The sequence below is a fragment of the Centruroides vittatus genome, unplaced genomic scaffold, assembly GCF_030686945.1.
Source record: "Centruroides vittatus isolate TY-2023 unplaced genomic scaffold, ASM3068694v2 contig_1154, whole genome shotgun sequence".
Classification (NCBI taxonomy): domain Eukaryota; kingdom Metazoa; phylum Arthropoda; class Arachnida; order Scorpiones; family Buthidae; genus Centruroides; species Centruroides vittatus.
The window spans coordinates 3054066-3070018 of NW_027120741.1; the positions used below are offsets into that span (position 1 = coordinate 3054066).

At 29.1% G+C, this 15953-nt stretch overlaps 1 protein-coding gene across 1 annotated transcript in view; it reads left to right on the plus strand.

Moving 5' to 3' along the window:
• LOC136979153 (uncharacterized) overlaps nt 1-15759 on the plus strand; it is a 77898-nt gene extending 62139 nt beyond the window's left edge. Inside the window, exons 4-6 of the mRNA XM_067275081.1 lie at nt 2339-2393; nt 7738-8288; nt 13277-15759. Of these exons, the coding sequence (XP_067131182.1) occupies nt 2339-2393; nt 7738-8288; nt 13277-14820 (2150 nt within the window). The 3' untranslated portion in view covers nt 14821-15759. The remainder of the gene's footprint in view (nt 1-2338; nt 2394-7737; nt 8289-13276) is intronic.
• The last annotated feature ends 194 nt before the right edge of the window (nt 15760-15953 follow it).

Here is a 15953-nt window from a genome sequence, read left to right on the forward strand (position 1 = left end):
TAAATATGATAACTTTCTTATTTTTCATTTCCAGTCCAAAAGTAGGGTATCATTGAACTCATCTTGGGCCTGAGTTCAGATATATATTCAGTCCCGAAATTCCATGGGGAGTAATCTATACAACAGCCTATGTAAGTATAGTCATGTATTTTTTTTTTATATATATATAATATATTGTAATTTAATGACTTTAACCCATAAAAATTAAGATATTGTCAATTGCATGACTTCTAAATTGATAATCATTATTGGAGCAGGCACTGTTTCATGTATGAATATACTCTGAGTTTTCTGAGTTTTCCTTTCTTTTAAAAATGTTTTATTCCAAAATGGCATTAGAACTGTTATTTATAAAAATGTGCATTGGAAGATTGATTTTATTTTAAACATTACAGTTTTATAGTTTTTTTTTTTTTTATAGAAATGAAAATATAAATTTTATTAAATATGTAACTTTGTTTCATAGTTTTATTTACAAGTTTGACTACTATTTGTTGTTTTTGATGAATATTTTAACAGACAAATATTTTCTATATAATTCACTAATTATTTAAAGTAAAAATTAATTTTAAGTGAAAATTTTACTGTTTTGTTAGTTTATAAATTTATTTTCTTTAAACTTATTAACTATTACAAATATACATTTGTCTCTTGATATACACAGTACTTTTTACATGCAGATTTTTTTATGCAGTAAATAATCACTCCAGTTTATAGTAATTTTTGCATGTAGACTATTTTACATGATTAAAAAAAAGTGTTATATTTATTGAAATTATATATCTGAATAAAAAATTTTACTTGGTTATATTTTTTTATAACATTCTGACCTTGTTTTGGTTGATATGTGGAGAGCATATTAAGCATCTTTATACATGGTGATAACAAATTTACTTTTTGCATGCTGCATAAAAAGCTCTTTGAAAACCTGGAGTGATTTATTAATCTGTTGTAGTGATTATCAAGAAGTTTACAAGGACTTAAACCAAAAATTTACTTTTAAAAAAATCGTCATCCAAAAAGCGAGGCTGGTAATGAAACCTAATTAGAACAACCAAATATTTTCAGTAATAAAGCTGGTATTATTAAATCAATTAGAAAAAAAAAAGTTGACTATTTTGGAACGTTGTACTGACAGTGACAATGAACAAAATTTAATTTGTTTTAATAAAATTATTGTTATTTTGTGTATATATCAGTGAAATTACTAGGACAATGTGTAACTTTGCCATATTGCAATAGAATTGAGGCAGAACAGTAAAGAAAGAAGCAATTTCTGCATTTGCAGCCACAAAAGAGGTGATTCTTGTACCTGTCAGCCATGGGAGATATGAAATTTGCACTGGCCAGATACTGAGAGCTGCTCCTTGCACTTGCTAACATGGAAAGGCATATTTTGTTTGTTTTTTGCACATAAATTCAGTTAGGCATGCTAAGTCTCATCAAAGAGCACAAATGTCACTTTAATACCTTTGTATATCAGAAATGAAGTCATGTGCCCTCATTTACAAATCATTTTTTACATTTTTGGATTTCTCATCACAATTAATGAAAAATGGCAAAGTTTTATCAAAATCAGCCCATTAAATTTTGAGAAGGCTTGCTAGCAACTGTGGAACATCATGCTACGTGACTTTGTTGCACATGCTCATGTTATGACTATATCTTGAAAATGAAGTCATGGACCCTCATTTTTTAATTACATTTTTAAAATCATCATCTCAATTAATAGAAAACGGCAAAGTTTAATCAAACATATTTTGAGAATGAACACAATTCTCTAAGCCAGGGGTGGCCAACAAGTCGATCGCCAAGCCAATTTTGGTCGATCGCTAGCGATGTCTTGACTTAATGTATTATATTTGTAACTGAACGCAACTGTATGCATGCAGTTATGACTCGACTCATAAGCAGTGAGTGCACTTCGTACTGAAACAGTGTATAAACATAGTATGTATTTCACACTTCCCCTCCCCACTTAGACTATGCCTATGACAACAAGTCGATCGCGACACATTTTTCCGATAAAAAGTAGATCTTATGTGCACAAAAGTTGGCCACCCCTGCTCTAAGCCACCTAGAACAGGCTTTGCTAATGCTCCGTCTCCAATATAAAATATTTTTACAGCATATAAAAGCTTTTCTCATATTTATTATTGTTATTTTTTTTTTTTTACTGTCAGACTTCATTTACAGTTTTCAGCTATATAAAAATATTGTGTAGAATGAATATTCCCATGTAAATTGAGGGACAAATGTATATGGAATATTTAATGGAATATTTACTTAGTTTTTGAAATAAAGTGATAGCATTATTTAGTAAATATTTTATTTCTAGCTTCTAAAAGGTTTTTGAATGAAGAAACTAGAGGCTGTTCATCATTTAAAAATAGGTAAGATATTACTTATGATCAGTTAGTTTTAAGGCAAGATGCTCAGGTAACTAAGGCTATTTGATTTGAAAATTGTTAGAATTTTCATATAACTATGTTCTGGCTTTTATGTTATTAGTTCCTTAGTAAATAAATTAGAATCATAATTATAGATAGCTGAGAATTGCAAAAAATTGGTTATCAAATACTTTCTATAATTTAATCTGATTTGCTATTTTTAATTGAATGTTTTTTTTAATGAAATATTTTCAATTTTAAAACAATTAGTTTTACAGACAAAAACTTAAAGTTGAAAATAGGTTTTCAAATTATTGAATTGTTAAAAATGTTCAAAAAGTTTCTTACACATACAAACTTTTTATTGACATTTTATGTATTAATCATGGATTCACCAGAACATATCATAGATGCATGCATTCCTTTTTCCATGTAATTTTACAGGAACAACTTACAACAAAGAAAAAATTAATGTAGTGTTTTTTACTTTATTGTAATTTATATCTGTAAAGCTATATAGCTTTGAGAAAGAAACTGATATATCTGAGTTTTTTTTTTTTTTTTTTTTTTTTGTATAGATCTGTCTGAACTGATCAGACAGGATCTAGTTCAGAATTTTTATTAATAGTTTTCTATCCTCTGTTTGTTTTATTAAGTTATGGCAATGCAACACTTGGGTGATCTGCCTATGGGGATGTTTTCCGGGAGGTCTTTCTAAGGGTAACTGACCCCTATTCAGGCATTTCAGATGTGGAGAAAACCCACAAAACTTCAAATGACAAACCCATCCCAACAAGGCATGAATCCACAACCGAACTCCTAGTGTTCAGGGAACCGAACCATTTGGCCACTGGTGGACCCTTTTCTATCCTCTCAGAATCAACAGATTTTTTTAATGTTGATCACATTTTAATCAACATGGGATGGCACACACAAGTTTTTCAGTTTTGTAAATAAATTTTTTCTAGTTTTCATTGAAGTGTAAATTCTGTAAATATGGATATTTTTCAAAGTAGAAATAGTTAAAGAAAACATTAACTCATCTCTAAAATTCTACAGTTCTTTATTCTGCAAGTATACTCATTTCAATTTTCATCATTAGGTTAATTCATGATGTTCAACATTTTATTATATAAGGATCATATTCAAAGTTAAATTTGATTTTCAACCCATTTTGAGTTTAAAGAAAGTTTCAGATATTATAAGTTTTTGTAATTTAAAAATCAGAACAAATTCCAAATATTTTATAACAAATGAGCTTAAATTAAACAGGAAATTTAAACACTATCAAAAGAAAATAAATAAATAAATAAATTACAGTAAAAAGCTAGATATTACAGATACTGCGTTATTATAGATGGCTAATATCAGTCTGGCCAAAGTATAGGAAAACTATAAGAAAACTCATTCACTATAACAGACTCCTGCTACTATGGTCTATTTTTCAGATCTCACAGACCACTGTCCATCCATTATTATGGACTTTTTAGTCGTCGTTTTATTTACTTTAAAATGAATTTATTTACAAAAATAATATTAATCATTTTTTGACATAGATTTTCACATTACGTCTAGTTTTTGTTTCATTTTCTCATTGACTAGTTTTATTCAGTTTTGGTTTAATTTTCTCTTTGAGCACAAGTCTTGGCTTTTTATGTAAAGCAAAGCTGTAGATCATGAAAAGAAAATGAAAAGCTTTAGCTTGACTGATAGATAGAAACATTGTTTTTACAAGTTTAATAAAAATTTGGCTTCTATACTTTACAATGGAAATTTCGTCTACTTTGTAATTGACTTTTGTCCACAATATCAATATATAGTAGAATCCCCTTATATTTGCGATAAAGATTCACTGAAATGAGATAAAAATACATTGATTTGGTCTCTGGACTTTGAGAAAACATCCAATAACTGCTCTTTGATAACCGACCCAGAGATATTTTCTCTGGGTCGGTTATTCGATATCATTCTAACGTTATTCTATTGTATAGTAATAGACTTTTGATATAACAGACAAGTCTACAATAACGAGTAATCACAATAAAATGGACTTTCATTATAAGGAAACAATTTCTTCAGTCTTGTGGTGGTCTGTTATATCCATCTTTTATTGTATATATTTCTTATTTCATGCTGTTTGCAGGCCTGGAAGTCACTCACTTTTTTCACTTGTATTTAATTTTTTGAAGTATCCTCACTTTTCTCACCTTTCAGGTCATTTTCTCACTTTTAAGGTATGGGACTAATCAAAAATAATTTTTAAGCCAAACGATCTATTATCAAACGAAGCCGAATTATCGGACTAGAATTTTCTGGGAAAAAATACTCGGCCCTGAGCAGGACTCAAAACCTCAACTTCCGCTTAGTGTTATTAGGTTATAGGAAACAAAAATTCCTTTCATGTATGTAAAAAGTCTTTTATGCACTTAAAAAAATCCCTCTCATTATAAATTCAGAAGCCAATATTGAGTAAAGTTATGTACTCATGCCATATTAACCAAAATCTAGTTGTTCTTAGTTGTATTTCTATTTACTGGGATTTAAAGTAAGTATTTTAAGCATCCCTACATTTTTGGCCGTTTTCTAAGAAAATCCCTAAAATCCCTTTGTAGGGGAAAACACTATGCAGAGGGATTAATCTCTCAAGATGATAACACTGTTGCCACTTCTAAATTTAAAATATACAGTATTATAATCATTAAAATTAACAGTGGCTAGTGGCGTAACCTCCTACTCTCTAGACAAATTATTTTGTTTCTGACCATTTAATTATTCTTGTTATAGCCCAATAATTTGGCAGATCATTTGGCTTTAATTAACAATTTGGTTATGGAGTTGGCGTTTACAAGAACATTTTTTACTTTATTTATCCTTATTCTATTTAACTCACGTTTATGAAAATTATTTAATGATTTCATTAAATATTTATCATTAATAATAAATCTTTAATGATTTCATAGAATATTGTTAACGTTTAATCACATCTATATCAGTGGCGTAGCGTAGGTGTCAGCCGCCCGGAGCGGAGGAAAATTTCGCCGCTCCTTTATTTAGGTATCTCAATTTAAAAAACTAAAATATACAGTAATTCTAAAGAACTTTTCGGCAAGAACAATCATCATTATTGTGTATTGTACAGGTTACAAATAAAAAAGTCATGTATATATGTTTTACAATATAATAATCACATTTATTACAAAAATTTTTACAAGATATTATTATTATTTATTGTGAAATTTTGCCGCCCTGTAAAAGTGCCGCCCCTGCCGTTCCCACTACGCTAGGCCACTGATCTATATATTCCTAAATGTATGCTTAAATTGACTTCTAGTATAATTATTCCATGTAGTAAGTATTATTTTCATAAAATGTGATTACTTTATTTGTGAAATATTCATTTATTAATCTCTTCTCTTATGCCGATTATAATTGTGCGTTAATTGAGAGACTAATAAAGTAAACGAAAATGTAAATTCATATTTACACATCGAATCTTTTAATTTATTTAGTAAATTTTAAGTGTTATAAATAGTAAAACACGTTATTGCTTGCGGGAAAAATTTTCATACGCTTTCCAAAAGGTTAACAACGTTGTAACGATGTTACTTTTTATTTATCTGCAGGAAAAAGTTCCTTGTTATCTATCAAATCATTAGTAAAACATTATTTTACTTATACTATTTGAAATCAATATTTACACATCTCAAAGCATTAAAAAATAAACAGTTTCTGATCATAATAGATATCCCAGCGTAGTGAAATCAGCATTGACCCTCTGTCATGGCAATGCTGATGTGGAACGGGGATTTTCAATTTCATGCTGGGCACTGATAGAGAGTCAATGTCGGAAAGAGTGCTTAAACTAGAAAAAAGTAGAAGAAAGTGAAATACACGCGACAGGATAAGTTTTGTAAAAGCAGCAAACAAAAAAAAAACTGGAGAAGGCTATTAACAGCAAGAACGTGAAAGAATTACGGGCAGTGCATGTAATGCTTGTTAGTGTTAAAAGTGGTCAAAAGCAAGAGGAGCCAAAAAAAGAAGGAAGCTGAAAATATCTAGAATAATCAGAATGAAAGAACATCATTTTTTATTACTGATTATTTACAGATGCCAAAGACTTTTTAAGTATTCATGGAAATACAGTAGCTCCTTGTTATATCACGCTTGTCGGGAGACAAAGAAAAAGCGCGATATAACCCAGTATTAAAAATTCTTGGCTTTTACTAAACAGATTATAAATGCTATGCAATCTCTATCCTCTATTCTTTCATTGGCCAGTGTTTCTGGTATAAAATAAGCTTAGTTTTTCAATACTGAATTTTATTCGTGGTTATATCGTATTCAATTACAACATTTATAATTTTGAAAAACATAAATTACACGAATTTTTAATAAGCGCTTTATTGTGAAATATAGTACTGTATAGTAATATAAAAACAAAATATCAGTTAGGATTTTACTATACAGTACTATATTTCACAATAAAGCGCTTATTAAAAATTCGTGTAATTTATGTTTTTCAAAATTATAAATGTTGTAATTGAAATTTAAAAAAAATAAATATGGAAGTTAAAGCAAAATAAAGTTACTACTGTATGAAAACTTTCCGTTCAGAATTAAAGAAATTTTTTCCTTACACATTATGCGGTGAATTCGAAATTTCATATCTTTATGTGAATTGACGATATTGCATCAATTCACATAAAGGTGTGAAATTTCGAATTCACAGAAACTTGTAAATAACCAGACTGTACTTAAAACTAATAAATAAAACAATCTTTACTATAAAAAGGAAACAAATGACAATATGTCTACCTGCCTGTTTTGCATATTTAGATCTTGACGAATTTATTGTTTTGCCTTCAGTGGTAGTTTCAAGGACAATGGTAGAAATAAAATACCGTATTTCGTTGCAAATAGAAATTCAATGGCAATTGGTAATTTAAAATTTATTGACGCGAGTGCTTTTAAAATTTGAAGGTCCAAAAGAGCGCGCTATAACGAGTGCCTACTGTATTACAGTATATACAGAAATTTCTAAAATGTGTTTAGCTATAACAGAATAAAAAGAAAAAAAACAACTTTTACTGCTATTTTGCCGAGTTTTCTTTCCATGTTTTTCACTTTGTTTTGTCACTATTGCACTCACTTTTTCGGAGGGAAAATGGCACTCCTAGGTCAAACGTTCTTCTCTTCATGAAATGTTTAAAAATTTTCTTTATTTTAAAGAAAATTTTTAAACATTTCATGAAGAGAAGAACGTTTATTTTAATTTAATAGCTTTGTAATTTTTGTTTTTTTATATCAAATTTGTTAATTACTAAAATAATTTATTTTTAATTTACAGGCAAAAATCATATTCTATCGATGAGGATTTGGACAACATTTCATTCATTTCATCGTCATCCTCATCTTCAGAAGTTGAAGATCCTTCAGATGAATGTATAGATGATATTGCTTTTCTCCAGTCTTTAAATTTAATACAGAAAAAAGAACTCCAAACCAGATCAATTTCACAACTGAAAAAAATTTTTCCTTTGAGAAAAATATCAAGAACAAAAGCATGTAATAAACATCATTGCATAGATATGTTAGAAAATATTAAAATATTTGAAGAGACAGAATTATGTTCTCCTCTAGGCCGTCATGCACTTGATTCATGTCGAAAACAATTGACAAAAAAAGAAAGTACTGAATTAGTGAAAAAATACGAAAAATATTGTCAGATTTCTGTTTTAAGTATTCATCCAAATACTGTTAATTTACCTCAGCTAAGATGTAGAGAGACTTTAAAATATCCTGTGACCTATCGCCCAAATAAAAATTTGAAAAGTTGGTGCCATCAATATACATTTGGACATAGGCAAAGAAATTTACGATACAGAACGTTAAAGACAGGTAAATATAATTAATGATAATTTAACTTCTTTAACCACGTTTTGTATAGAATATAAAATATACTATACAAAACGTGGTTAAAGAAACACGTTAAAATATTGTTATATACAAAACGTGGTTAAAGAACCACGTTTTGTATATAACAATATTTTATATTGTTTTTTTAATGTGACAGGATTTCTTAAATTTGCTGATATTGTGATTCTTTAAAAATGAGAAATTACTTTTTGTATAACAATGGATTTAATATCATCATTCCCTTTACCCTTTCCAATCGTTTGAGAAATAATGGTTAAGATGTTTTATTGATCAATAAATTGATTTTAAAATAATCATGTTTTTCCATAAAATTTTATGAATACATAAAACAAAACACATTTGATTTTAATAATTTGGACATTGCCCTAAAAAGTATATTATAATATTGTTGTAATTTTTGCAGGAATCTTTAATTTTCATAAAGCATGAAGAAAATTTGTAAGAATATCTATCAGTTTCCATTCTCAATGTAATGTAATATGGTGATTGTCAACTAACGTGTTTTAATGTAACAAGCTGAGGAAGTTAATATTTACAGTTTCCCCAATTAAATTATTTCAAGTTTTTTAAAAATCCAGTAACGAGTTGTTTAACTTTCCCACCAACATTTAAAATTGCGTGTGGCGCTATCTGTTAAAAAGACTTTTTTAATATATTTTAATTATTATAAAATGGCAAAAGGCTTAATTTTGAGAGTAGGGATGGGTTTTTAAAAAAAAATTGTAAATACTAATAACGAGGAAAATCGTCCTTAAGTCCGATTTTACTCCAGATAACACACGATTCCCCTTTATCGCCCCACCCCGTCGACCTTTAACCACCAAAATTTAATAGAATCAATTCCTTAATATACAAACCTCCCTGCAAAATGTCAGAAATTTTCGACATAAAACCACTCAAATAGGGTGAACAAAATCGTGCCCTGCACATGCACTCGCTACATCTAGACCTACACTTACAGAAAAACTTCCGGTTTTTTTTCCCTCGACGATTCAAGGTCCCGAGTCCAAAAATTAAAAATTTTGAAGGGGGGTCATTCCCTCTATTATATATTAATATAACAGAGCCAGGAATGTAAAAATACGCGTTAAGTAGATTTTGTCTGTTACAAAGTTTAATTCATTTACTATATAACGTTATTCTGTATGATATTGAATAAATCTGGAGAATATTAGTCATCATATCGTTTAACCCAGTAATTACCAAATTTCGAGCCCACCGCCCTCTTTGGTTCCATAAAGTTAAACCCAACGAACGTCTCTAACCCATTTTCCCTTGTGTGAGAAAGGTTGGAATCATCTTAGAAAAACTTTTCTACGAAACTCGCATTTTGTGTCACCGTACATTGTTCTCCATATCTGGAAACCATTAAAATCATTGTTCATTGCCCGTTTTAACAGAGAAAAGGGAAAGGTGTCAGTGACCCCAATCGTCGCCTGTGGTCACCGTTCAGTATCATGCCTTTACATTCTCCTGCCTCCCATTTGCTTATTTATTTATTTATTTTTTTGCTCTCCTAGATTTACTCATCGCCCACTTAGGGAATCACTGCTTTAGCCGTTAAAACTGTTTTCTAAATCAAATATTAAAGTATGTTTCGCATTGTTATTGTTAGCGCTGTATTAAGCTAACTTTTCTATTGTTTAAAAAGACGACAAAAGTTTAATATAACACTGACGATTCACAACTTTCGGGCCTAATGAGTTCCTTAGACTGTGCGCACAAAGACAAATATCTCAAAAGTCGAGAAATTGGATTGTATTATGATGTAGTCAAGTTTTCAAAGAACTAAAAATTACAAACTCGCTTATTAATGTAGAAGAGTTTTTTTTTAATGAATGTTTTTTAAATGTTACTATGTATTTCTTTCGGAATTAGCACGAGGTTGCTGTTGAGAACAATCATACAGGAACATTTTGAGTGGAAAAAGTAGGTTTATTGACACAAAAGGATATGCATTTCGGGCTTAATGCCTTTCTTCAGTCCTCTTATATAATTTTTTACCGATATATTTGTTATAAGATTTACAGAATGTGTTAATATTAACACATTCTGTAAATATTTAGCACACGCCTACAAAAGTTTTCACAGTAAATATAATTACCTAAGATTATTATAGTGACCTCTGGAATAACCAAATTGCTATGTAAAACATGGGTGGAATAAGTAAAATAATAGAGCTAAAAGAATTTTTGTTAAACCGTGTAAAAACATGGGCTGGAATAATAAAAACACAGATATATTAAATATAAAAATTAAGTAATTAGTTAAGAAATTAAACGTTGTAAAATTAATAGGCAATACCTATAAAATTTAATACGATATAATTCCAATAAAATGTTTGAAATGTTGTATGATTAAGAAGTAGAATACAAAAATCAAAAACAAAGACTATCACTCTTTACTTTTTAGACAACGTTAGTGAACACTCTACTACAATCGGAATGCCTGAAGTGTTATACGACAGTGGGATACGATAGTGTGAGGGAGAGGGAGAAAGGAAGTACAGTACATCTTAAAATGGGCTCTTCTATTTAGTAATGGCTGCCAGATGTTTAACACCAGTGTTTAGATTCATTCTGTGTATTTCATTTATTTTAATAATTTAACACATTTCTGTTTTTATTATTCCAGCCCGTGTTTTTATACAGTTTAACAAAAAATTTTTTAGCTTTACTATTTTACTTATTCCACCCATGTTTTATATAGCATTTGATTATTCCAGCGGTTACTATAATAATCTTCGGTAATTATGTTTACTGCGAAAACTTGTACGCGTGTGCTAAATATATTTTAACACGTTTTGTAAATCTTATATAATTTTTTTTACCGATATATTTGTTATAAGAGGACTGAAGAAGGGCACTAATCCCGAAATGCATATCCTTTTGTGTCAATAAGCCTACTTTTTCCACTCAGTGTTCTTGTATGATTTGTTCTCAACAGCAAGCTTGTGCTAATTCCGAAGGAAATACATGTAATAAGAGAACAGCAAGCAACTAAGTTCTAATGTTACTATACTTATTTCTTTTTCCATTTTTATTTCCTCATCCTTTGATCATTAAGGGGACCTTTTTTCCAGGCTTATCATGAGTTTAGCTAGGTGGCCCACGATGGGGCGACTGGGAAGTGAGGGACGGGACCCAATTTATCAGGTTCAGACTTCCAATGAAAATTCCTGCGGTTCGCGCGGATTTGAATCTCGGATCCCCAGAACCACGTTGACGCTCTTATCTGACCTACACACAAATCTTTACTGTTTTCTCTGCTTAATATATGTATTACGATACTAAAAAGCGTTAAAAATTAATTTTTATACAGTCACCAAATTAAAACTGGAAGAAAGCATCCCGATTGCTTAATATTGATCAATTGTCAGTTGTAAATGTATGAAAATATTAATTTGGTGTGTGAAAAGCAGTTTTAAGGTATTAGTGTTGTGCTAAAAATATAAACTGTATTTATGAACAAATCTTGGTTAGAAGTAAAAAATCATTTAATAATTTTCAGAAGCTTTCAGTTTTTGAGATGAAATCAGAATAATAATAACAATAATCAATTTACTTTTTAACATTCCAAATCAAAATTGAATTAAAGTGCGAACAGGACTATTTTGAACACTTCCGAGGCCCAGCCCAGTTTCTTTAGCGACAGATATAGAATAAATGGTATCGTCAGCTGGCTGGGCGATAGTCAACTAGGTGACAAAATAAGAGATCAATAATAGACAAAATACAAAAAAAAAATGTTATTTATTAAAATAATTTTTTTTTGTTGATCTATCAACCGGTAAATTTAAATAATAAACTTTAGAAAGATTTTGTAATTAACAAACACATCTATACTTGTCACATACCTTATTTATTTTTGTAAGTAAATAGAAAAGTCCCAAAAGACAGTTGATATCTTAAACCAATAAAACAATGTAAACAATCTATTCCAAAAATTAACAAATATACATAAAAAAACAATTATATAAAAATTAAAAATACATTACATTTATACTTTTTTGTTTAATGTATAAAGTTCTTCGAAAGAATTTGTTTTCCAAGAACTTCCTTTCTTTGATGTGCTTTGTTAACCGCTTCTGATATACAATAATTGTGACAATGCCACAGTGCGTTGTTTGTTCCAAAACATTTGCTTTTCCTGATTTGGAAATAACTCGTAACTCAGTTCATAACCATAACTCATACCTCATAAGTCTTAACCATATACTAGTATATATATATATAAATAAATAAATATCATATTTACAAAAAAGAAGAAAAAAATCCACCAAATCGTATGCTTGCTAAGCGTACAAAAATTAAGTATCCGTCGTTTTCTCAGCAAATAAATCACACCAATTTCACCAAACACCTAATTTTTTGTTAAACATAAATTCTTTTATTTTTACTAACGTTTTCAATCTATTTAATGTAGGCCATCGTCAGGCTTAAGACTATAAATGCTCCAAAATGTAAAATATTCGAAAAACGGTACGTTCCATTTTGGAGCATTTATAGTCTTAAGCCTGACGATGGCCTACATTAAATAGATTGAAAACGTTAGTAAAAATAAAAGAATTTATGCTCAACAAAAATTAAGTTTTTCACCCAATTAACAGTCTCCCAGATTTGGTGTACCCGAATAAAATGTTGGTAATGAGCAGCGAAATGGGATCTTTAAGAAAATGGGCGAGTATGCCATCGGAATCTCCCTCCATGGCCTGTTATGCCTATACTTAATGTAAACATATCTTTGGATATCATTAGATCTTTCTGTAATTTTATGTATAATTTTTCCGATATGTTTAAGATTAGTAAATCGAATGTGTTAATGTTTAAAAAACCAATATAAATGAACTTTTAATAATTATAATCATACAAATTTTATATTTAATAAGCATTCCATATAAATATTGTTATAATATACAATGCAAATATTAAATATTTTATTGTTTTCAGGACTTAACGAAAAAAGTCGTAAATTGAAGAAACTTTGCAAGAAAGTTCAAGTAATAGTTCCTCGATTATCTAAAGTTAAAGTACCAGACGTGAAGCCATTTAAAATGAAAAACTCGGATGATGATGTATCAAGTGTAGAAAATTATGAAGACGATAATTATAAAAATTTAGTTTTAAATTCGGAGAAAGTTTCTAATTTGGAAAAATTAGAATCTGACTCTGAAAGTAAAGAAAGTGAAACGATAAAAATAGATTTTAGTGATGCCAAGTTAATATTTTCACTCAGCAGTCGAAAACCAATTGTTTTACTTGAAAATATCATTGATAAACTTGTGTGGATTGGAAATAATGTGTATATAAAAGATACGAATATATGGCTGACGGAGAAGGATATAACATTATTAAATATTGATAAACCGCCTAATATCTTGAGAATGAAGAAAATGAGTTGGATAAGAAATAATTCTAAAGTAACAGAATGGGTTCCCTTAGTTAACAAATTCAATATATTGAGACAAAAACAAAATATTGACGAGAATAAACAAATCTGTAAGGAAATTCAAAATAATTCATCAAATTCAGTACAAAATTGTCTCTTAAAGGATGCTCCATCTTCATTTCCGAAACAGATTTTGTCTGAAGCAAATGGAAAGCTTAAAAGAATTCTTACTTGTTCTAATGCTTGTAGTAAATTTAAGAATAATTTAGATATAACTGTTGTGAACGGTAATTATGCAAGTGAGGAAAATTCATTACTTCACGATTTAAAGAAAAGATTAAATTCTCACAACGTTTGTATTTCGGACACAAATTCTTGTTATAGTAATATGAATATGAATCTAGATTATGCTACAAATAACCAATTGTTAGAAGGAAGTCCTAAAATTTTAGAGAATACCGAATTTTGGGGAAAACCATATAATGGTAACGGTGATAGAGAGATTCTCTCCCCTCAAAAATATTTTCCAAATAGTTTTAATTATTCGTTTTTTGAAGATGTGACAGATATTCATTTCAACCAGAACAATAATTCTATTTTAATGAAAAAAAATTCATCAAATGAAGATAAAACTGAAACAAAGAATAAATCCGAAATAACCATCACACCATGTTGGCCTAGCTTAAGATATTCAAATGTTAAATCTTGTACATCGCCTTTAAAAAGAAATATTTCTAAGGTACTTCCAATTCAGCAAATTCAGGAAAACGGTCTTTCCAATTTAGAATGCGAATCGGAAATTTCTTCCAGTGAAATAAACAGTAGTGATATTGAGATTCTTCCAGATATACAGATAGAAAACAATCAGCAGCCAAAGACGTCTTCCTACATATTCAGATGTCACGGATGTGGTCATAATGCTTCATTCAAGACAAATCACCAGTTATTGAATTCTGCACATTATCATATGATGATGTATCATTCTGTAATGGACCCCAGTACGTTTTTAAGTCATAGTCACACAGAATACATTGATCGCTTAGAATTGACTGTAGAAGCATTTCCTAGTTATAAATCTTCAAACTTATCACCGATACAAGTTTGATTTTTATTTTTTAACTTTTAGTCTTTGACTATGTAGTCTTCCCCGTGTACATAAGTGAAAATATTGGCAGTTTCTTAAATGTTTTTACAAAGAAGAAAACGTGTGGAGTTTTTAAAAAAAGTGTTGTTTGCATTTGTAATAAACTTTAAAAAAAATTCTTGACGAAAACATTTACACGAAAACTATTATTTCATCTGTTGAGTGGAAAACAGTTTGATGGTATATCAAACGTTGAATCTAAAACTTTAAAACATTCTACTTGAGTTTTGTTTAATGAGAGTTTAATATTTATTACTTATATGTTTGATAAACTTTTAAATGTAAATTGTGAAAACCTACGAAAGGATCGAAACTATATTTGATAATAACTTTTTAATAATGTAATTGTTGTAATGTTACGAACTGTGTACGAGTAGACGTAAAGCTTCTGATTTATACGTTTTATTTAATTCATATGTTTTCGTATATAGTGATTCGTTTTATTTATGAAATTATTTATTCATAGTACTAAATGCTAAATATTTCTAATTGTTTTGTTTGTATGTGATTTTTTTTTCGCAATTTGATTTTCACAATATGCATTTAAAAGGTTATCTTATTTAACCCATCTGCTTGCCATTTTGCATTATTACTACTTAAAGTACGTATTAATGATAAAGTAAATAACTGAAATTTTGAGTGTGTAAAATGTTTGTAGCAGATTTTAATTTTACTCAAATCAAATGCTACATTTGCCAATTTATGTTCGAGTTCATAGATAATGACAGTTAATACTAAATTCCTAATCTTTATTATAATACGGTCACATTATGTTTAGTCTAATTTTAAGTGTTTACGATCGAAGATGAATTATCTTCATAATTTACAGGTAAGCAAATGGGTTAATTTTACTGTATTTTAAAATTGCTTGTTCATATTAAAAATAAAATTCAGAGTTGATGTCATTTATTTTGTTTAAACCATTTGCGCATGAAAATATTGTATATAGTACTTATATTGTAGTTATCATTTATTAAAGATATTCTTATTTAGACTGTGATTTAGAATTTGATATCCAGCGGTTTTCCACATAAAAAGCAAAGTCTGTACTGTACGTAGATGATTGAGTTTGAATGTCGTATGAAAACGATTAA